The sequence below is a fragment of the Neodiprion fabricii genome, chromosome 1 (genome assembly GCF_021155785.1).
Source record: "Neodiprion fabricii isolate iyNeoFabr1 chromosome 1, iyNeoFabr1.1, whole genome shotgun sequence".
Classification (NCBI taxonomy): Eukaryota; Metazoa; Arthropoda; class Insecta; order Hymenoptera; family Diprionidae; genus Neodiprion; species Neodiprion fabricii.
In genome coordinates, this window is record NC_060239.1 from 10,622,602 (window position 1) to 10,646,597 (window position 23,996).

At 38.8% G+C, this 23,996-nt stretch overlaps 2 protein-coding genes and 1 long non-coding RNA gene across 3 annotated transcripts in view; 2 read left to right on the top strand and 1 right to left on the bottom strand.

The window, feature by feature from the left end:
* LOC124176710 (protein dissatisfaction) overlaps positions 1-23,996 on the bottom strand; it is a 30,069-nt gene that overhangs the window by 4,635 nt on the left and 1,438 nt on the right. Inside the window, exons 2-7 of the mRNA XM_046558311.1 lie at positions 19,936-20,016; positions 19,607-19,768; positions 2,675-2,849; positions 2,130-2,331; positions 1,022-1,150; positions 683-922 (exon numbers count right to left, since the gene is read on the bottom strand). Coding sequence (XP_046414267.1) covers positions 683-922; positions 1,022-1,150; positions 2,130-2,331; positions 2,675-2,849; positions 19,607-19,768; positions 19,936-20,016 — 989 coding nt within the window. The remainder of the gene's footprint in view (positions 1-682; positions 923-1,021; positions 1,151-2,129; positions 2,332-2,674; positions 2,850-19,606; positions 19,769-19,935; positions 20,017-23,996) is intronic.
* LOC124176748 lies at positions 685-14,982 on the top strand. The gene is made up of 3 exons (XR_006869454.1): positions 685-696; positions 809-812; positions 14,617-14,982. It is a non-coding gene; the product is annotated as an uncharacterized LOC124176748 (long non-coding RNA).
* Positions 12,209-14,982, top strand: LOC124176734 (thioredoxin domain-containing protein 5-like). The gene is made up of 4 exons (XM_046558369.1): positions 12,209-12,671; positions 13,316-13,456; positions 13,588-13,788; positions 14,640-14,982. The coding sequence occupies exons 1-3, from the start codon at positions 12,514-12,516 to the stop codon at positions 13,718-13,720; spliced, it is 432 nt and encodes a 143-aa protein (XP_046414325.1). The 5' UTR covers positions 12,209-12,513; the 3' UTR covers positions 13,721-13,788; positions 14,640-14,982.

Consider the following 23,996-nt stretch of genomic DNA (forward strand, 5'->3'; position numbering starts at 1 on the left):
AGTTGTAAGGGATCTGCGTTATTAGAGTAATATTGCATGAATTAAATAACGTCATCTACCGAATTGGTTAGTTTCTCTTGAGTGTTCTATGTATTCGTGCGATTTTCTTGATATACTCTGATTACAGTTGAAAAAGTAGGTAAAAAATCTGATACAGTAAAGAAGAAAACCTCGAAAAAATCGAACGAACAGAATGATAATAATTCATTAAAGAATCAAGCATGTCCGTTTCTTTTTGCAATGCAGGTACACAGGTACTTAATATGATTTTCACGAGCTAAGCTCATGGAGATTAAAAAGTATCTATCAAATACTAGGCACAAACATTATGTCTATGGTAAAAAAATATGTCTAGCATAAATAACGTCTGACAATTTTAGGCTCTTGCTATCGAAGAAAACAATGTTTTTATGACATTCGTCTGTCGGATTTGAACTTGGATGCGAAATGAAAATCGCCATTGTTAAACATACTCGAAATTTCATTTCGCTTCTACACTAATTTTAAGCGTTTGTTGCACATCAAATTTTATTTCACGCCAAACAAACTGAAGCTAGAGCTGCTCAAGTCCAATTTCACCTTCAATTAAATTTTGATAGTCAAGAATGTATTGAAAAAATAAACGGGTATGATTGGCTCTTGAGTAAGAACCAAACGAAGAACAGGAGACGCCATGCCGTACCTGAATCGTCGTGAGTTCTTCGTGCGAAGAATCCCCAGGGGGTAAACGACCCCGGACCTGTTCGCCCTCGAGGAGTCCCGATATGTCCCAGGAGATCGACCACTGGGCAAGATGGAGTAGGAAAAGCTGGGTCCAGGCCTGCTGAAGTAGGAGAAGCTGGTCGTTTTTCGATAAAGTTTGAAAAGGGGCCAGGCAACGAACCCATCTCACTGCCATGAACAGCAGCCGCGCCGTTGTTTCCTAAAATATGGATCGGCTCGCCTCAGATCGCAAAGACTCACTGAGTTTTCCCCATTCCAAGTGTTCTGTTGTTTGCCGAACGGGGTGAAACACGCTCACCTGTAAAACTTCCCATGTTGGACTGAGACTTTGCAAGGCTCCTGTGGGAGGACTGTGGCTTGCTTCGGTTTCTGTCTGGTCTGGGGACGCCTCTCCATCTGGCTGAAGTCTGGCACTCCATACAAGCTCCTGAGATGGGAACGAATTTAGAAATCAAACTTTGTCGTACACCGAGTTGATATCAATGTTTACTTTCAGAGCGTGTATCGAAAAAAGGTTTTGGTTCATTTTGGAGAGAATTGACCTTGGTAAAAAAAAGTTGTGCGATTTTCCACGAAAATCTCGATGATTTTTTAGAGAGTTTGGAACATAATGGTACCAATTTTTGAACAGAATTTTTCTTAGAATTTCGTTGTAATTTTAATCGTAATTGTAGGATGACTTTCTGTTTCGCGATTATTCAATTATATTTCGTATAATATTAGTCATTGAAATAGATATAATTTTCTGTATAATGTTATAGAACTTTTGGAGTCGACAAAAAATTAATGTTGGTTATTTTTCGCAAGACTCGTCTATTGATATGCAGGCAGAGTTACGAAATTCGCGACGGATTTTCTCAATCCGCCGAGATCGTACTCGAGAGATAAGAAAAGTATTCGAATGCGGACACGTTATCTGCTAGGTATACTTAACTTATCTTCAGTAAAGTTTCTTTAGTGGGTGAGATGCGACATCTAGCGGTGGCTCAAAAATATTATACGATACTTTCTGACATTAGTAATCTTAGAGAAAATTATTCTTACAAATTGCTATTGAAACACTCAGTTTTCTACACTTATTTGTACCTTAAAATATTACTGTTTCTGTTCAATTGCAGATTTTCATGTGGATTTGTGAGAATAATCTACAAATACAGCAGACTGGTCAGATAAATCGTAAACTTAGAGAAGAAATACATCAAGTCAGAAAATATAACAAACATTATTCATAGAACTGAAGAGTTACTCGAATAATTTTGGATCGTGATTCTTTTTCAATCTTCTATCAATCGATAAGACTGCATAAGAAAGCTAATTTTCGACGTCATAGATTACCAACAGCAGACGAATTTCTCAAGCGTACATTTCAAAAATTCTTCACCACTAATACTTGCTGATTTTAATACCTGACACTTTTCAGCGGACATAAGAATTTGCAGAAGCGGTGGCTGTGGTCCAAGATTGACAGCAGCTGTGTGATAGAGATTTGGGGGCGGCGGAGGAGGCGGTGGTGGTAAAGGTGCCGGGGGCGGTGATCCTTCGCTTGCTTTTTGCAATATCGAGACCGGCGGTGGATACGGCGATGGTTTCTGGTCGCACCTTAGGATCCTGTTCGTACATTTAAAAAACAAGTAGACATGATTATACAAAGCAATTATTCAAGACTCATACCGGGTTATTTCCGCGATGCGCCTGATAAAGACCCCTAATTTTAGGCAAATCAGGGTACAGGGTACATCAGCCGCGTGCTAACAAAAGAGCATCGGACCTGCTCAGAGTGAACTTCTATCTCGATTTGCCTATAATCAGGGGTCCCTAAAGGGTGCTTCACGGAAATAACCGGGTATATTCGTATTCGAAACCCTCGAGATGACTCAACTCTGATTATCAAGGCTCATAAATTAAGACATGCAACTAGGTGCAACAAAAGAGAGAAACAGGCGGACCCAACCTGTGATGAGTCAACAAATGTGCCGCTGGTCCATGGTGTCCAGGTGTGGCTGGGTGACCCGGAGGATGATGCGTCACGTGGGGTGGTGGCGGTTGTTGGTGATGGTGGTGATGGTGGTGATGAGACAAGTGTAGATGAGGCTTTGGCTTCCTGGGGCCCCGCTCGTGCTGCACTGCTAAACATCAATTACACCAAACATCTTCCGGTGTATGAAATCCTCTGTTCCTTATAAATTACACTCTTATGCCATTGATAATTTCGGCCCATCAATCACCGGTACGAGTACAACTCGAGCTCTAACCGTGTGTGATAAGACTTCACCAGCACACCGTTGATCGGTGTAGTTTGTTGAAAATTTAGCCATCATCTTCGACAAGTATACAGGTAGACTAAGCCTGGAGCTCAACATGCTTGAGGTGATTCGCTAATCCCGTTTCGGGTGTTAATTGAAGCTGGCTTTAACCCTACATGGGATCTCACGTGGGTGGTGAATCGGTGTTACACAACGCGTGCCAAAGTTCCCGTGAAAGCAAAGGATCGGCAAACAGATTCTATATTGTTTCAGGACGTAGCTGCTGTACGTATTCATCCACCTTCGAGTTTTGACGCGAACGGAAAGCCACAGCGCGAAGCCCTGGATCATGGGTTCGGAGAGTGCTCCAAAACCGGGAACGGCGGAGACGCCTGATGATAAATAATTAGTCGGGAATACGTGTTTCGTAAATTATATACGAATATGAGCAACCGAGGCTCGGTGACGCGGTTGGGAATGGAGAAGAGGGTTCGACCGGTGCTCAACGGCAGGGTGAGAGAAAACCCGTGTGTTTTGGGCAGAGACGAGAGTAGCAGAGCACATCATCATTAATGAGGCTGAGCGGATCACAGACGGCGAATCCCACGCTCTCACCGGCGTCCCTGGATATTCGATTCATCCCAAACGACAGCCTAGCTGCAGTCCTGCAGTCCTGCAGCTGCATTGGCTAACAGGAAACGTTTACCATAGGCGATTTTTATTTCTTTCAAACACTCTAAATTAGCTTTGTGACAAAGTTGCTACTTGCGATTTGGAACTAATCAAATCCCCGCGAAAAAATAGGTGAAATTATTATTGCACTGACATGGTGAGTAAAAAAAACTGAATTAACTTTAGACGGTAAATCTTTAATAATTTGTCTCGTGATCGACAAAATGTTCGCTGTAAAAAATTTGACTTCGCAACTCAGACAAGAATATTTGTACAGAAATGGTGCTACACATCAAAAATGTGCGGTATAATTTGAGTTTGACTAAAATTAACTGATATATTCATGTGCGTCATATAAATATTCAGTAGGTCAGAAGAAAGTTATTATTACCGTTTAGATGAGTTACTGACATTGTTTTTGGAACCTGAGTAGTTGTGTGTAGGGTGCAAAAGATGGAACTATTCCGGCGAAGGAAACATCTATGTGAAAAGTTTATTGAAACATTTCCTCGTCTTTATTTCTAAAAGGTTTAAGTGAAATATATTATATCAAAACATCAAAATAATTCCTGTAATTGTGTGAAAAAATTTAACCGCGACTCATAGACGACTATTCGTATAGATGAAATTCTGTGAAAGTATGTGTAAATTTACCAGCATGGTTTCTAACAGAAAAAAGAATTGTCGCTTCTATATCGCGAATTCTTTCACAATTGATATAGAATTTTCGCACAAACTCATGAAAAGGTTTGCCAAATATTTCCTTCCGTAGCAGAAATATATTTTACTGGATTTTTTAAGCTCTGACGATTCGTGTATACGTAAATACAATTGGTACAAATGTATGTGTATATTTTTACGTGTACGTATGTAATGTATTGGTATCGCAATAAGATGAGTGACGTGCGCAATAACAAGTGCCGCTGAGACCGCTCTTGGCGTATTTGCTTTATTGATTATTTGGTAAATTCGAATAAACACGTATGCACGAGCGCTTACGGCTGGTTATTTCTTTTAGCAGACATGTTTTTATAAGGAGTTCTTGAAAGCTCAGTCGATGCAAATTACGAAGCATGAATTGTCCGAAGAACAGTCTGCCCACTGATTTATGGTGTTTTTCTTTGACGGAAAGCTTGTTTATAGTAATAGAAACTCCGATAAATATTGTTTCACTTCCATTGACGTTATTTTAGTTATGAAACATTTGACGTATACACATATGCAAAATCGGAAAAACGTACCAATCAAATAGATTCACTTATTTCTTTTTTTAAACTTGTGAACGATGCATTTTTGTGACATGTTTTAAAACGATTCCAACTCGTAGTAAGATGGATTATTTTTAGCAATTGTTAGCATTGGCCATGGTGTTTTAATAAACAGTAAACTTCCGAACGAATTGTAACCTTAAAATTTCTTTCAGAATTTTCGTAAGCCTACATCAAAAATTATATGCATGACCATTACAGTGAACACGTAATGTTTTTCAAGTTTACAATTTTGTATTAACAGGTGTCAAGCTTACATATTTTCCTCATGACATTTGAGACTATTCTAGAAACATAAATATTGTTTTCCAGAGACAAAATTAATTTTAAATTCCTCTGAAATTAGACATGTAAAAGAAAATTACACGCATCTTTCTCAGTTGCATTTTATTGATTCGAGAACATACTTAAACGAAGAGACAGTCTTCAATATATTTTTTCTCGGAGAGGTATTGGAACTGTTGAAAAAACTCGTTCGTAAAAAACAAATTTAACGAGCGAAACTTTTGTTATAAATTTTTGAAATGTATGTCCACTGGAATGGACAACCATTCCGAAAGGATCAAATTAAGCAAACGGCTAGAAAATCCAGCCTGCAGGCCCGAAAAATACTGAAAATACAATTCTCAATATTGCGTTATATTTAGCTTCGGTTACTTCTACTCGTAAAAATCTCGGAACGTAAAGAAAATCTCCATAAATTTGACGTATTTAATTCACACGTATAATGCACCCCGCGTGTTTAGGGATTATTTACTTGGGATATAGTTTCATTTATTCAGATCATCAAATCAAACAGTGGGGAGAGATTGATTATCTATATTGGGATGCGATGCAGCATTCAAAGATTAGTGCACCTAGATAGGGTGGCAGTAGTATTGTCCGTTACCGGTCAGCCGTCCACTCGAATTTCTGTAATAGTTTGTGATACTTCGTCACGTCTGGATATTTAAAAAATAATTACATGAAGATTAAGTATTATAGCTTCCAATCAGTGACAGTTGAGTCAATTTTTCGATCGCGGTGATTCACGATTCGACTAAAACTGTTGAAACATTTCTTTTCGCTATCTGCAGTATAATATTGAATGCATGAAAAATGAATTTCTTGTACTCCATTGTCGAAGTTTAATCTCTAGGAACTGTGTATTTTTATGTTCCTCAATATACTGATGATTTGGAAGCGGTACGATTTAATTTTGACAGGTAATCATCAATTGTAAAGGTTCACTCAACATACTCTGATCATTTTAGAAAGATTCTAACTCATATGGAAAAACGAACAGCCGTGAGACAAAAAAAGATGTAGACATTCTGAGATTGATGTTAAATCGTTGATTATCATTAATTAATGACGGTAACGTGGAAAGGAAGAAACTTAGACAATTATTGAAAGTTAACAGTTGTTCCGATCTCGATGAAGATAATGAAATAATTTCCCATCACTGACTACGTTATATAAAAAAGATTAAAATGGCCGACTTCCTTCCGAAGATAGTTTTACTTAAATCGACAAATACGTGAATATATCGTAAAACGTAAGCTTACCGACGAAAGAGAGAAAATTTTTTCTTCAATAATTCAACTAACGTACTATTCATGCGGCTTTGCAGTGTCTTTTTCCGAAAAGTTGAACAGAACTCTTGAACAATCGCAACAAGTCCGATCAACATAAACACACTAAAAATTGTATGAAATGAATTTGACGGTCGTCGACGCGTTTCAAGCTCGCAATGATATAAAAAAAAAAACGTGAGTCTTAAAAGCGAAACGAATAAGGGAGCAGCGAGAAGGCAGAGGTTATATACGGTTTGAAACGCGCGGCGTAAGCTGATAAGTTTAAGTATTAATTCACACGGCGTGCGAATGCATCCGGGAAAGTCGTTGGTTCAAGCTCAGGTTTTCACATTGCCCCAGTTGCGAATCGCATGCGCTGGAATGAGCCGCGCCCAGGTTGGGGGTGCAGGCTGATAGCACAACCCCCACCCACACGTGTCCCTTGGCACCGCGGGTTACCCTGGAGAGGAGCGGAGGGATGAGGGGGGATGGGGGATGGAGGATCAGGGGCGGCACGTGCGAGCCACAATGCGCGTTCCCACACACGTCCTCCAGGCCTCCAAGCCTCCAGCCTCCAACCCCTATAAAACGGCTCACACTCGCCATCCAACTAAACGGTAAACCGATCTGTGAACATTTCAGCAGTCAGCGAGCTCGGAGGCTAATCCCTGGGTGAGCGAGGTCGCGCTACATGCACCCACCCCCGACTCACCCTTGCCGTGGATTTCCAAGCGTGTAACACGCCGGCTGAGGGTTCTTCCCGATATCTATTCATACGGGAATATAAACTTGTCTTTGGCTGTATTCAAGATACGCCTGCCTCGAATCCGATCGCACGAGATCCACGCGTGCATCGTGTGATGCTGAGAGATGGCTCCAAGTTCTCGTGTGCTTACATGGAAGCATCGGTTCACGCTTCGCACGGTATCTTGCTCAATTCTTGGAAATTTTTTATCGCAAAATCATTTCGTTTCTTATGCTGGTGTGCAAAGAAAAATTTTGAATCACGTGTTGCAGGAATGGTGAGGTGAGTTGAACCATTTGTAATTTGGGGATTCATTGAGAACGGTACATTGTGTAACAAGGGGGCAAACTCGGTATTTTCGGGCCGACTGTGAGTTTTCAATATTAGTCGTAGGCGAGCCGAAAACGAAAATGGCAAATATGCGAGGCGAAAAGATCGTTGCCTCCTCGTTGCACGTGATTCTTTATATGACAAGAGTATGTTTCGCGTTTTTTCACGACGCACGAAATTGAGGTTAGGGTTGCCCAATGTCAGATTTACTCGCGACAGCGCATGCGCGCAGTACAGAAGAGACCACATTTAGCTCCTAGTAGTTAAAATTGGTCTTTTCTGTACTCCGCGCATCCGCATTCGCGGACTCACTCTATCGTCATAGAAGCGAGTACTTAGTGTACGGTAAACACGCCTAAAAAATGGGTAAACCATGCACTCGTTACATAAAAATAGTTCATCGACATTGACGCTGGACAAGAATATCGAGTACAGAAATGTGTGTTTTCTCGAGTAGACGTGAAACAACAAATTTGCTAACACATTGGTTGACTTACACTTACATAAGAATAGGATAGAGTGGTGGACAAATTCTGATCAAACGAAACGAATCTTAGAGCTAAGAATCTCAGTTTACTATAGACGTATGCTGATGAATGAACAAACTTTTACCGCTCGAAATGATTGAGATAAAATTTTTAAGGGAATATTCTGCAATAATGTAATCGGTTGTTATTTTTGTTTCAACAAGACTGTATTAGTACAGCGGTAAATGAACGAAATAAAAAGGGTAAACTCTCTCAGTATTCGAAAATCTGAGAATCGTCCTAAAAGCTACAAGACACGACGGATGCCTGCGGGAACATGGATTTTAAAATCTGAAGCAGGACGAAGTGCAACATTAGAAATCCAACGAATATAATAAAAAAAATCATAACCCGCTTGATTGCATTCAATATTCATACCAGTCCAGAGCACGGTTTCTATGAATCCCGTGCTGATCGACGTGAGCTTAAATACAGTAACATCTATCAAGCTACAAATTGTAAAATTATCTGCTAATGAAATACAAGAGAAAAAAAAGATAAATGTTCTTTGCAACTGATATGAAAAAGAAGTTACAGTTTCAATTCTTTAACCCCTTGTCAGTTGATTCTTAACAGACTATGTATACGCATGCAGCGAGAAAAGCTCGCGTCGTCTTTCACTTGGCTAATTCCTCCATCCGAACGGGGCGCCGTATCACGTTGTCTGTATATGCCTATACACGAGGGTGACAGGTGACGATCAAAGAGCAGCTTAACGCAACGACCCGTTACACCCATACGAGCTCACAGTTTCACCCCCGTAGCGTTGGATGGATTGACGCCGTTCGCATCGTGTAAGGCACGCCTCGCACGAATGCCTCTCACCAGCCGCCATCTCCCACGCAGAGAGAGGATCCCGTTCCCGTTCCCGTTCCCGTTCCCGTTCCCGACTAGCCGGCAAAGCTTGACAATCCCCACTGTACATTGCGAGTGCAGCATTAATCCGCGAGTATTTTCTTCCCTCTTTTTTTATTTATTTATTTGATTTTTCCCTTTTTCTTTTTTGTTCTGTTTTTATTTTTTTTTGTTCAGTGACGTTCGATTAGAACTCTCTTTTTTTCAAATAGCTCTGTTTCAGTAATTTCGGCAAATAGCGGCAAATTTTTTACACAGATGTTGTGTAATTACGTGCATTAAGCGCGTTCGCACTATTTCAACAATTACGTTATTCGTACGGAGATTGCGGTTAGCTAGAGTACGAAAACTTTTACGTAATCCTTTGAAATTTACTGGTAGAAGACGTTGAGCTGCGGAAAATTGCGGGGAAAACAAAGGGATTCAAACTTTTGATTCACAACTTTTGAATCAATTTCACGTGCGAAGATTGCAGGGAAAGTTTGCGGAAATTTACAGTGCGCGGAAGATACATTTCTTATCGATTAAACGCTGTGTGCTTTTGTGATTATGTTGACCAACTGCCAACAAGTACGGAGTTGCTAATTTTCTCATTCGGGATCGCGTTTGCCATTTGGAAATTTTTCTATTAGAATCCTAGTCGAATTTTGCGTACACAATAACATATCTCGATTTGCGAAAGATGCCGGAATGTTGTTTAGGAGTTCTGGAATCTTTGAGATTGCCTGAATATTAAAATGAAATGATTTCACCTCTGTCTCGAATAATTTTTTGGTTTCTTTTTAAAACATGAATCTCATAGATATAGAGTGAAGCTTTAGGAGTTTTTTCTTTTTCATGGTATGATGGAATTTATAATGAAAGTGTTAAATAATTAATCACTTCAAACGTTCAGAAGGATTCTATTTTATGTAAATTCTCCACTGTAATTTATGCTTTAAAGAAAATGTTCTGTGTATTTTTTATCTGAGTGTATCTCACCCATGCTTTAGCGTGTCCTATAAATTGTAATAACTTGAATATAGAATTTGGTAAGTTATCTTCCTAGCGACGATCACTTCTTTTTCACTCTGCGACCCTTCCATTGTTGATTAAGAACACGATACATATATATCTTGGTCTATATTTTGATATCAATACTTAGATCTTTTCACAGATCATATGCAGACTGTTTTCACATCCGAATGATTTTATGAGTTTCCTTTAAATTACACACCGTGTCTGACGCACTCTTGGTTTCACTACTGAAATTGTACTAGGTAGATGGATTTTACAGCTCTTTTAGATTGCTAGAAGACTTACCTCCTGAGAATTGAGGAGCGATGTTTTGGATCGGTAAATAGCGGTGCTGAATGGTGCCAACACGAATAATTATTTCGGGTAAAAGTTAATGTCAAATTTTAAGAAAGAAAAGTGAACGACATAAGTACTCCTTTGCGAAGGTTCTATTAGCAAATTAGTCGATCATTATCCGATCAGGTTAAGTCGTAATGAATTTATGTGAACTCCAATTACTTTAAACCCAATATTAGGAAAGCATTTCCAACTGTTCAGAAATATATGCTATGATTCATTAGGGGTGGAAATTCTACAAATGTAATGCCGACGTGAGATGAGCTGGAAGGGAATGTACAAATGCAACATCCCCAGGCTAACGTGTAATTTTATATGGTGTATCAGAAGCGACGGGACATGACATCTCATCTAAAAATGTTACTGGTTTTCTCTCTCTTTCTTTTATTCTCCGTCCCATGGTCAAAAGAGAACGTTGATTTAATTGGAACTGCGTCAGATACTCATTGTAAGTAATTTAGTATTATTGATAGCCTAGCAGGAGATGAAAAATCGGATGGTGGAAAAACTATGCAAGAGACAATGCAGCAATGACGAATTTCAGGAGTGTGATTATATTTTGATTCGAGTGTATTCCGACAGTATAACATCTAGTTTAATTTTATGCTTTGCTTTCGATAATCAGAATCAAGTTTTATCCATATTTTAACACTTTTTTCTCACCTAAAATACCTAAAAGAATTAGGCAATTTGAAAAATATCAGATTGTAACAAGATTTTAGAAAAGCTGAAGACATGTAAAAACTCTCTTCAGCAATAATTTTTTACTCAAAATTGAAGATTATTTCATGATATGAAGTAATGTTTCTTGTGATTCAAAAATTCTTCGAATATCGTATTACTGGATGACTATGTCAAAATTGCCCGAGAAGCTTTTTAAACCACAGCTAAAAAAAATATTTTTCGCTATAAAAACAAATTTCTTCCAAATTTCCAATTCGTATCCTTCCCTATTTAGTTCCGACTGTTAATTTTTTCAATTTTTGATATTAATTTTTTTCACTGCGTCCAAGTTGCAGCATAGAAACAAACTTGGAGATACATAATGTGTCAAAAAATATACGAGGACATATTTATTTCGTATATTGGAGCTAAACTCGTTGTGAAAAAATTTCAGAAACTGTTGTTGGGAGTTTTTTACTGCGAGTGATCAGTAGAGTTGCGCTCGTGTTTTTTTTTTATCTTGAAAAGTGTCGCTCAAAACCAAATTAATTCATAAATGCGGCATTTTTTCTCTCAATTTTGTCAAACTAAATTACGTTCAGATCTCCATGTATGATCAAATCAGAGCGTGCATATTATATAAGGCCGAAACAAACGCTTCACCTTATCGCGAAAGGTCATAATCTTCGATCCCGTTCACAATTTATTTTCTAAAAGTACTATCAACATGAGTTCCAATCTGTATTTGGTTAGACGTTTCATTATTCATTAGATCTGGAAAAAACGTATTTGTTGACTGAAAGTTTGCAAATTATTTGTCGGTCTGTTCTGAAATCTATTTTTTAAGAAGTAGAAATCGATCTCACACAAGTTTTAAATACTCATTTACGTAAAATCCATTTCCATTATTCAGCAATTAACCTCAGAATTAATTGACTACAGCTCCAAAAGTTAATTACAGTTGGGTACTATAAATGTACATCAGCGTATCAAGGAGGATTTCTTTTAGTAGGTGGATTCACGTATTTTTTGTAATTGGAAAGATTTTCACTGTGAAACCTTACTAACGCAATAATTACAGCAGGAATGGTTATTAAAAAAGCACAGATTTGTATTCATGTTTGATTAGTTATCACACGTAATTATAAACAATCTTTTTATGCCCGGCATACTAAACCCAAATAAAATAAGAGATCATCTCTAATCTCACACAGTGTAGTTGCCTGAACTCAGCGAGTGAGCGAGATTTTTATTTGAAATGTATTCCGCGATTAGTCAATGATATTACGTGATGCAGTAGCGCGTGGATTCTGAAAAAACCTTGGATAACTGTTCCAAAGTGAGATATAGAAGAAAAAGGAGCTGTATTCTTAGGCTTCCACATTAATAACTCCGAATAAACTACCAACCAGTATGAAAAATTGGATTAATTATAATTAAGTTCGTGAAAATTTGCTCTGGAAGCAGAGTTTGGACTATTCAAAATCAACTAAACGGCAACCGACTGATTAAATCGACTCGATCCTCTTTCAGAAGAGATATTGGAAAGTTGTTGATCTACAAATTCAATTTCCGACCATGTTTCTTAAACTCACCCTACTTCTCGCCACTTTCTTCATATGCCGAACGACACTTAATGCACAAATTACCAATGTCCGTGCAGTTGATTATTCGGCTGAGAAATTCCGCACAGAAGTAGCAAAAAAAGATCACTTCGTTATGTTTTACACCTCGTGGTAAGTGGTTTGTAATTTCTTACGCAAAAATGAGTGAGAAAGATTTGGGGCGGGATTGAAGGTTCGAATTTGAAAAGTTCCGAAAACGCTCAATCCCGAATTATTTGGTGGCGAAACTTAAAGTGATGAAATCAAATTTTTACGAAATTACAAACTTTCGAATTTTCGTAAATCCGATGGCTTAAAATTCCGAAATGTAGGATTCTGAAAATTCAAGTTACTACTGACCAAAGCTCCGAAAAGTAAAACATAGCCACACAGTTTAGTTTGATCAACGAGTGGGTGTAAAAAATTAGAAAAACTAAAAATCAGAACAATCAGGATTCCAAACGTAAAAATACAGATAATCCAAAACAAAGAAAGATCAAACTGGTGAAATTTCACCAAGCCAGAAATTCACTGAACTGTTCGAAGATTTTTGATCATTCAAACTTTGATGTTTCAGTTTCTTAAATTTTTTCATTTTCGCGCTTTCGGAACTTTGAGTGTCAGGTTTCGGACCTTTCCGATGTTTTGTTAAAGTTTTATTACTTTACTTTAAGTTTCGCCAGCAAAAAATTTGGCGCTTTCGGCACTTTTCAAATTCAGAATTTCAACCCCGCTCCACGGATATAATTATTGAAAATATACTTGACACTCATCAGGTGCATATATTCTCTGGAACTAATGCCGACGTGGGATCAACTGGCTTCAACACTCAACGGCAGTCAAATTCAAATCGCCAAAATCGACTGTGATCGATATGGTAGACTTTGCTGGCAGAACAGCGTCACGGGATATCCAACGTAACGATGAATAATTACCATAAGATTGCTTTTCGTTATCTTAAGCTTAACTTCTTGACTGCGGTATCTTTATTTTGGTATCCGAGCAATTTAACTGACAATCTGATGATGATCTGAATATTCATTTTCAGCCTAAAGTTCTTTAAAGCTGGTCAATGGCCGGGTGTCAAGTACATGGGAAATCGGAGGTTGCACGACATGAGGAATTATATCGATGAGCAAGAGGAATTAAGCAGCCGCGAATACATCTTTGTTGGAATGTGATAAATCAAACGTTGAAATTGTTTAATTATGGTATAATCAACGTACAAAACATTACCGTATCACGTGAGATAACCGCAATATTTTGAACGATTCGAATTTATTTTATTTGTTAGACATTTCCCCATCGGCGCATATTTTTTAGCCCTTGCTCGAGTAGCGACAGCAAAATTAAATTATTGACGAGTCAGCGTTACTTCGGGTTTTTAAGTCTAATGCTTTTTTATCCGGCGGATTTTTTAGACATCCAGGGTAATCGAAACCCTGACAAACCAAGAAAGGTTCGATGACTTGTTAGAAAAACACGCCGGAACATATTTAAAAAATGTTACGGTCTGTAAAACAAATTTGAAAAAGATAAAACAGACTCGTGAAGATTCTAAGCAGCATTAATCTATTCTAAATATAATCTTCTTACGTAAGAGCGAATAACGCGAGCGTATTCATTTCACTTTATCGCGAAAGGTCATTGTCCCCGATTTTGTTCGCAATTTATTTCTATCTCAGTGTTTCTGAATTTAATCAAACCTTAAACACTTCTTTACATTTGATAAAAATGAGCTGCTTGCGCAAAGTTTGTTAGTTATATGCGGTAGAATTGTGAAAACTATTTCTCAGGACGCAGAGAATTTTTAAGTGATCGATCATGTGTTTTCATTTCGTAGCAGCTAACCGATTAAAATTAATCTTGCAATAATTCATGCAAAAATTCGTACCGAGCGTGGAAGACGCGGTTCGTCGAAAGGCGAAAGCTTCATAATCCTCTGAAACAAGGTGCAAAAGACTGAGCAGGGGCAAATTGTCAGAGAAAACAAAGAGATTCCAACTTTTTGTTTGACAAGTTTTGAATTGATTGGGCGTGAATTGGTTCCACGGAAAGTTTGAGGATATATTGCCAGATTTAACACTGTGTGCTTTTCAGATGATGTTGACCAACTGCCAACAAGTAGAGTATAGGCCATATACAGACACGACGCGCAGGTCAACCAATCATCCATCGGTCTGCCTTTTCGTCCCAGAGTTTACTTTGGAAATTTCAAACTCTACGTTCATACAGTTTCAAGCACCGTGCAGCCGACACGGCGAATATATCGTTGTAGGAACTCTTAATCTCGAATAATTAGTGCATACTGTGTATTCTCATGGAAATTATTTACTGTCAGCATGAAACTATACTATAGCAAACTATTTAAAAAAAAAAAAAAACTATCCAAAGCCGAATAGTTTTATTGAAGTACCAGTCGATATACCATTTAAATTATACTCTATGATGTAAGAATAAAGTACGAAGGTATCACGAATCTCTGTGTGTCAATATTAATTTGATTTTTCATCGATAAATGGCAGTCGAATTTCTGGCTATGCTTAACGAAGTAGAAAAAAAAATAATAATAATTATAATAACGTTCCGATTGTAGCCGGACGAATGAAAATTTTCTCCAATTCATTTCCATTTATGACTCAAACTTGGCAATACTATTAACGAACAAAGAATTGCTTAAGCTGATACTTAGACAAGGTTTAAAATACAAAACATGTATACATATATGTATATCGAACTGTAATATCGTACAGAGGGTTAAACTATACGATTCGATGGAATTGAACATTTCGTACGCCTACACGTATCCATTTTTATATACAGAGTTTGAACCGAGCACAAGGGTTCTATTTTATTTCTTTTTCATAAAAACTGTTTGCCGAGGAATAAAGTACCAGATCCCCGGGATATTATTTATTGATACATAGCCGAGAACGCGCGATGGCTGCTCCTGCAGCGGCGTGGATATAGAAGGTGCAAAAATGTATTGGTACTCGCATACCAATAGATATCAGCCAGCAGACAGACACACACACACACACACACACTCGGAGCCAGTAATACCTGGAGGACCAGAGGAGGGGGCTCGATGCGGTGGCATAATGGGGTGAAATGGGCTCGGGGTTCGCTCCTGGAGGATTCTTCGCGGTTGGGGAAAGGGGATGAAAGGGGATGGAAGATGCAAGTGGGGGAAGAAACGGACCTGGAGGGGTTCGAAGACTCTCGAGGAGGCAACGAAGCCGTGACGGCATTCTGCATTAGCGGAATGATACGGGCGGGCTTCGTGTATACGTATACATTACACACTTGGGCGATAAATCGTGGCTGCGTCAAATCCTTGAACTGATTTTGCTGATTTTCCGCCGTAAGTTTTGAGACGCCACAGAAACCTGGGTGACGAATACTTTCACCTACTAGATATATTCTTCGCTTGGCCAATTTCGAAAATATTTAATGGTAATTGTGGGCGTAATCTGGTTTGGCGATTTCAAGAAAGCAGAGCTTTTCTCTTCCACGATACATTATACCATGCATGCATTCGGAGAAGGAGCGGTTCAAAATTCACGATAAACGTGTAACTACGTGTTTGGCAATCGTCATTTAGGAATTCAAATTATTGTTACATAATTTTAATGTTGGGCCCGATTAAGTGACGATATCATCGATGTAACGAACAAGATCACGATGTATGTTGTAATATCCTGACCGCGAACATGCTTCTGACTCCTCAAATTTAGCGACACGGGTGATATTGTAGCTTGGTTAATGCGTCGTTGATAATCAAAATCTAGCAAAAGTGAGTTATACAATAATATGTATGTAAAGAGTTCCGAATCGAAATGACTGACTGCATTTGCTTGACATGAGGATATAAGGTATTGTTTATAAGATGGTATTGAATGAGATGCCAGCAATTTAAAGATTATGAATTCAATGAGAATGGTCTTCATTGTACCTCGCATTTTTTTGCGAACATACGGTCTCGAAATTAGTATATTTAAAAATTTAAATCTCAAATTTACTCAGGAGACGGGGTTGAAGTGCCAAATTTTAAAAGTTCCGAAAGCTCCAAAATCCAAATTCTTTGGTGGTGAAACTTAAAATAAAGAAATTAAGCTAGGACGAAACATCAAAGTTTCGAACCGTCCGAAACCCGACACTCAAAGTTCTGAAAGGATAAAATGCCAAAAGGGTATAACTCTGACAAGTCAAAGTTGCGAAAATGCAAAAACGAGAAACTTTAAAAAATCTGAAACATCGAAATTCCGAATAATTCGAGATTTTCTGTTTCGTGAATTTCTGGCTTGGTAAAAATTCACCACATTGATATTTCTTCGATTTGGATTCTCGTTATTTTTACGTTCGGAATCGTGGTTGGTTTTTCTGATTTCTCACACCCACTCGTTGAGTAAACTACGCTGTGCGATTATAATTTAATTTTCGGAATTTTACTTTTCGGAACTCAGCTTAATGGCATGTTGAATTTTCGGAACTTTGCACCGTCGGGTTTCCGACCATTCGAAACATTGTTGTTTCGTAAAAGTTTGATTTCTTTACCGCAATTTTTGCCACCAAATAATTCGGAATTAAGCGCTTCCGGAGCCTTGCTCATTCGAAACTTCAACCCCAGCCCATTCGCTCTTAATTACAACATATCCTTAATTCTTTCATTCAATCGCGACTAAAAATTCTCCAGTAGAACAATAAAAGTGAAATGAAAAAAGTATAAATGTATCCAACGTCATACGGCGATAGAGTCGAGAGGGAGATAAAAACACTGCGATAATTCAAAAAGCCCAAAAATTTCCCTTCTCCCGTGTGACCGTGGAGGCATGTCGCCCCATTATAACACCTGGCGATCTCTCGACCAGTCCGAAAATCATATATTATTAAACATGTAGGTACCGTGTTACACAAAAGGTACTCGTGCTAGCCAGTCGGCAGATCGGGGGTGAGAGGGTGGCGCTCCAGACGGGGTTGTAAAGACGAGGTAGAGGGGGGGGGGGGGGGAACCCGCGGTGCGGGAGAACGGGATGATTGCACGCCTCGGGCGGTTCCCGAAGCATCACCCGCTCGAGCTATAACTTTTAAAGGTACCACCCCCACCGAAAAGACTATCGCGACGTGATGCGGGAAGCGGCGGAACGCCCGGTTCGACACGGAGTGTGCGGTTTCCGTCAGCGGAAATGAGGAACGACGGAGACTTTCGAAATAACGAACGCAGGGTCCTCCGTCCAGAGGTGACTTCGCCCAGCCGAAGAACCGAATCCTATCGTGTGCAGACACCCTAAAGGTACGAAGCTCTGCCGCTAATTGAATCTCCTCTCTTATTCGTCTGGAGCCCCCGCGGCCGCTGGGAACCCGGCCACCCGTCCTGCATTAAACACCCTGCCACCCCCGAAGCGCCCCGCCGCAACCCCACCACCGTGCTTCAGAAGCGGTTGCGCCTCAGCCAGGCCGCTCCTCTCTCACCCTGTCCGTCAAATGGCCTCTTTCCCTCCCTCGATTTCTCCGCAAGCTCGCCCCCCCCCCTCCCCCCCGTGGTTCCCGGAAATATCGGCCTCTAGAATTCTCTGCGGAGCATCGTCTTGGCCGCATTTTGTGTGTGCAATGGGATGACCAATGGAGTAAGCTCATTTGCCTGATCGCCCCACGCAAACTCCGAGTTTGTATGGGTAATGGACGGTCGGTGACGGTGCATCTATATTCTGACGGCTCTATTCCTAGGTTATTGCCATGTCTGGATATGTCGTGTTATATTATATAATCTCAATCAAAGGAGACTCAATCTGGTAGGACTGGGATTTTTGCCGTTTGCGATACCGAGGGGTTTGTACAGGCACTGTGTGACCCATGATTCCGAGGATTAAGTACTTTGATACTTGAGGAATGTGCAGATGCTTGTCACACTTTTGGTTCGTGATCGGTTATACCTTTTTAACCGTACTGTAACTTTGGAAAGCCTTATTGTAGCTGAAAAGTGCGGTTGGGATAGCTTAAAATGCAGTCGATTGGAATGATTCTGATTTTTAGAGTGGGTTGGTTGAAGAAATATTGAGAGACGGCTGAGTAACACATCGTAACGAGATCATCTGTCAGAGCAAGTGCAAGTGTAATTTATCAATACCGTATCAAAGTTGGAAACTTATTCATACTTGAACCAAAAGTACGTCGAAATGAAGTAAAGTTCGTTCAACGTCATGCCCAGAACCAAAACGCGTGACTCTGATCTTTCTGTTACTCCCGAATTACGAGAAATTTGAAAATAATCGTTCAGTGTAGGTGTTTTACAATCGTAGATCATAGAGGATTCTCAAATATATGCTACTCCTGCTTTATCCTTCTGTAACGAGTGTGTCAATGATGTTCGGATAAGTGTCGATAAGATTGAAAGCTCTTCTTACAGAGGTGTTTGAAAATACCCAGCGTTCTCTGCGCCTGGCAGATAAAACGGTTCACGAAAGTTCTATCGATTTTAACAGCGGGGAAAAAAAACTCGAGCTTATAATCCTGATCAATCGTTGGCGAAGCGTGTGGCAAAATTGAAAGGGTTGTCTGTCGGGGGGACTAAGAGGACAAAGTTGACATTAAGTTATCGATTCATTCGTTTCTTCCCTTATCCCAGACTCCCGACTTCATGGGTTTTCGATCTTTCGAAAATTTCCCCAACTTTGAAACGAGTAAATTTCACACATAACGACGCAGGCCTCGAATACCTACGAAAGCGCGTGAAACCCTCGTGTAATTCCACTTCATTCAGAGCTTTGTGGGGGAGCGATGGATCGGTTCCACAAACATCAAAATGCGACGTCACGATGAATGAGAAGTTATTCGATAATAATTAACACGTTTGTTTGCGGATTAAGCTCCGTGTAATTTCATTGTTCGTTTGATTTACGAAGGGGAGAATTTCGCAATTTAACGTCGAACCACAATCGAGCAGGTAACGTAACATGACGTCACGTGACATGACGCGTCGCATAACGATAACGACGACCGTTTCACGTACAGGAAAATAATCAAAAATTCATTTCAATAGCGAGCTTGCAATTGCGATGCTGACTTACCGTCCTTGTTCATGCTGGCTTGAAAACACTTGGTGAGACGACAGGCTCGGCACTGATTCCTGTGCGTTTTGTCGATGGGACAGCGCCCCTTCAGATCACCCTGAGCTTTGCACGTGTAGACGCGATTTCTATGAATGCTTCTCTTGAAAAATCCCGAACAGCCTAAAAATTTGAGATAATTTGATATCTGGATGCGTTTTCTCGTGATACAATTTAATCAATGATGGATCGAAAGGTCAATATAACCACGAGTTGGCGATTCGCTGGATAATTACTGTGCTCGGAGATCCAAACCGTTTCATTTTTTACCGTCACAATTTTTTACTCACCGTCGCAACTGTAGATGCCGTAATGTTTGCCCGAGCTACGATCCCCGCATACCTTGCACGGGATATCAAGTAGCCTGTCTCCTAAAATCAAATAAAATTATAAAAATTGCTCTAAGGTGCGTCTCAAATAGCGACGTTTGAAACTAATTCTCGTTCTGCTGAGGCATTGATTAGAAAATACGTATTGTCGACGATTTTCCATAATATTTCATACAATTCTTTGCCATTCGAAAGTATTGAACGTATTTCTTTCTGGCCATTTGTTAATTTGTCTTAGAATCTTATGATATTTTCTTCTGAAGTATTTTCATGTTTGCAAGTAATCAATCTGTAAATTTTTACCTGACATAAAATTGGGAGCTTTTGATCTACGTGATGAATACTATTAACAGTTTCACAAATAATAAGACTATTTCATTCCGCGAAAAAAATACTATGTAGCGAATAGAGAGATGTAATTAAAAAATGATGGTATACAAAATCACGGAGAAATCATCCACAGAAAAATGGAAACTCGCAGAACTTGGTGTACATATGACTAAAAAAAAAGGTACGTAACTTTTTCGAGAAATGTAGGAAATTCAGAGTTTTTCTACAAAAAAAAAAAAAAATGTTTTTCACAGATAGAAATAAAGAGAAATTTGCTGTAAAAATTTATCCAGAGATATTACTGTAGTTCAAATGCGGAGCGTGATACATGTGAAGGAGCCATTTTGTATTCGAGCAGACGTAGGAGGAATAAAATTACTAAGGATGAAAAAAACCAAGTGAAGAGAAAGCAGAAAAGAGAAAAAGAAGAAGCAGCAGTCAAAAGAAAGGACAATTCAATTTGTAAAATCGCGAAGCACGCCGGTTGAGAAAAAAAGATGCGGGGTGTAAGAAAAGGCGCAAGAAAACGAGGAGACTGAGCGCAGGGGTGTTTCGGTCCGCGAAGGGCAGGAATCGAGCTCAGTGCTAATCTGTTCTCCCCCATTCGCGGCAACCCTAATCGTCCTAATGATCCACGGTAAGAAAAACACAGCCGCGTGCCTAAGCCAACCGTAGAGACGAAGACAACTCCGGCCCGTATACGCCACCAACCCTAAAGGATTATCTTCATCTGCCTACCCACCTTTCACAGCCCCAAAGCACGTAATTTAAGTAAACCTACCCCTGGACGAAACCCGCCGAGTTTCACCTCACACAAACCCATCCGACACGCGACGCTGGGTGGAGACGTTTAAGGATGAATACGTATAACGCAGAAGAGAGAAGAACCTCCTCCCCTAGTGTTTAATCAATTTGCAACTCAAAGTCGCGCATTCAACGACACCGCTCCAGCTTTCATCGGCAGGAATCGGCTTACTGATTACAACTTGTTCGTCGATCTGTATGCCGCATGCGTTTCACCTCTGCACGTGAAATGGAAGCAAAAATAGAGTGGGAGTCACAGTTCCGAATGTTAAAATAGTCGACTGGTCGAAAATCCAAAATTTTCGAGATACGAATTTTGAAATAAGGAATGGTCAGCGTACCGAAATTGAGAATTTCGAGAAATCACCGTGTAGAATAATTGTTTTCCCGAGAGTTTATTTAACCAAATGCTCCTTTATACGGAAAGGTATTGTCAGAACAGTCTGCGTTTCGAATGAATAAAGCACAGAATCTAAAGATACAGAAGAATAAAAGTTCCGAAATTGAAAATTGAAAGCGGCTGATACTTCGGAAAAGCTAAAAAATTATTTGTTTTTGAATTGAATCGAACAAAATTTAATCACGATGGCTATATTTATAGTTGTAATACTATTAAATTATAAATGCAATTCGTATGACGCACTTCTTTTGTTATGCATTCTTTTTTCTTCTCCATTATTTGCAGTATAGAAAAATGCACACACCCAGGAATCCGCTAGTATCTACATCTCGTATTTTATACCATCTTATTGTTCTTAATTTCAGAGTCCACGCCCGCGTCAAATGGTTACATTGATGTTTCTACGTATTATTACAGTTGAATCTGTTTTTAGATATTCTTTCCGTTATTACGATTAGCGAAACAGTAGAAACGATTCTGTCAGTTTGGGCACTCTGTTCAGAAACATGTATAAATTTAGCACTTGTTGAATCGGGCGGGAAAGTGGATTCATGTTTATTATTTTAGATAAAGAAAATTGAATTTTTATACAATAGTTAAGCAAGCAAATATCCGTATCGCATTGAAATTACTGTAAATATACCTAACGTTGAAGAAATAGGAAAAGAATTACAGTTTTCTAAAAATGATTAAAACTGATGTCAAAGGGTGAAAATTATAACGTTGAAAATGAACATTTACAATAAAACTATACCAATAGCTACGAGTTGAAAAAAAAAGAAAATTCCGAGCCATGTAAACACATATTAATCGATTTTTTCAGGTAATTATTATTCTCTCCAAGCATGGAATCCCCAATTGGTTCACGTCACATTGAAACGAGCAGTCAACGCCGCTCAAGTAATAATGCCGCATAATTCCGTCAATGTATTCAGAATACCGCTTAAAAGCTGTATACCCTTGAACGCAATTCAAGCTTTAATAAAAACGCTTCGATAATTATTCAGTTGAGTTAAAAAATTAAATTCTGCAATCCTGTTCTGTTTTTTTTTATTTTGTTTTTTTTTCGTAAGTAATTTTTTATTACCACGTCTGTTTTTCTATAGTTTTTAATTATGTCACGGTTCCTGCGCGAGGTATAATTTCTGAACTGCGAAATGCACCCTGCAAGAGATTTCCTCGAAGCGAATTAAACTTTTTTACATTTTCCTTTTCACGTCGCCATTAGGATTCAATCTAGCGGTAACGAGCTACGTAATTACATCCGCCTGCGGCGCTTTCGTGCTATGATAATCTCTTCTTTCAGAGACGGTTGTATTCGGTAAAAGAAATTATAGCAGCGGCTTATTGTACGTGTATTCTGCAAGACTTTTCTACCGCTTTTATTTTATCCCCTTTATATGCAAATAATGCTGTCGTCGCAAAAGCGGATCGAGAGACATTTGAAGGAATTTTCGAGAATGGCTCGCTGACTGCGTGTCGCTGAAAATACGTATACAGACAAATTTTCAACATGTGATATCTACGGTACGATTCTTCGACGAAAGTTTACACGAATGAAATATCGATATAAAATTTTTAAAAACGGAACTGCAGATTATGTAAAGAATAAAACGATTTTCCAGAGTTTTGCTGCTTTTTTTAATACATGAGCCAATATTCGACCGCAGATATCGTTTCAGAAATGATATAAATCACATTTGAAATTACTCAGAAGCTTTACTACTGAACGAGGAGAAGCACTGATGCGAATATCAATTATATAGTGGTGAGAGTTTCAACGACCAATGTGAACATTCGTTTGTTTTCTCCCTCTTTTGTAATTATAACAGACTATGCTGCAGTGTTACGTGATTGCCAGAGAGTGTTATGAAATATACTTTAGTCAATTTTACTCACTGGTAGAAGATGTTAAATAATACACGAAAAATATTTGTATGTGTATGAAGCATATATTAGAATCACAATTTAAAAAAAAGTATTTACCTTCAGATTTTTGTCTACATTTTGGCAAACTTAAAAAAACTTGAAATCATTAAAAAAAAGGATTCTGACGTTTAAGATTAAATAGAGATGAGTGGTTAATTTGGCTGATCTTAATTGGGCTAGCCCAAGAACTTGACGCTCGGATGCGTTTCTTATCCACAGATAATTAACAAATGAAATCGTGTATTTTGTTATTTTTTTATTCAAATAACACAAAAACTACCCAACCGATAACATCCAAACTTTAGTAAATTCAAAGCTAAGAAAAGCTAAAAACAAATGCATACTCGAGATATCATTTTCATTTTTTTATTTTTTTTATTTTCACATGTTATTCGAATAACTCGGAAATTACTGGATCGATCATATCCAAAATGTAAATAGTTTGAAGTCAAGAAAACCATTCAAATGAAAAAAACGCAACCTTTCATTTTTGGGTTTCTATGATAATAATAACATCTCTCCATTTTCTTTCCATCTGTTTACTAATTTTGTGACCGAA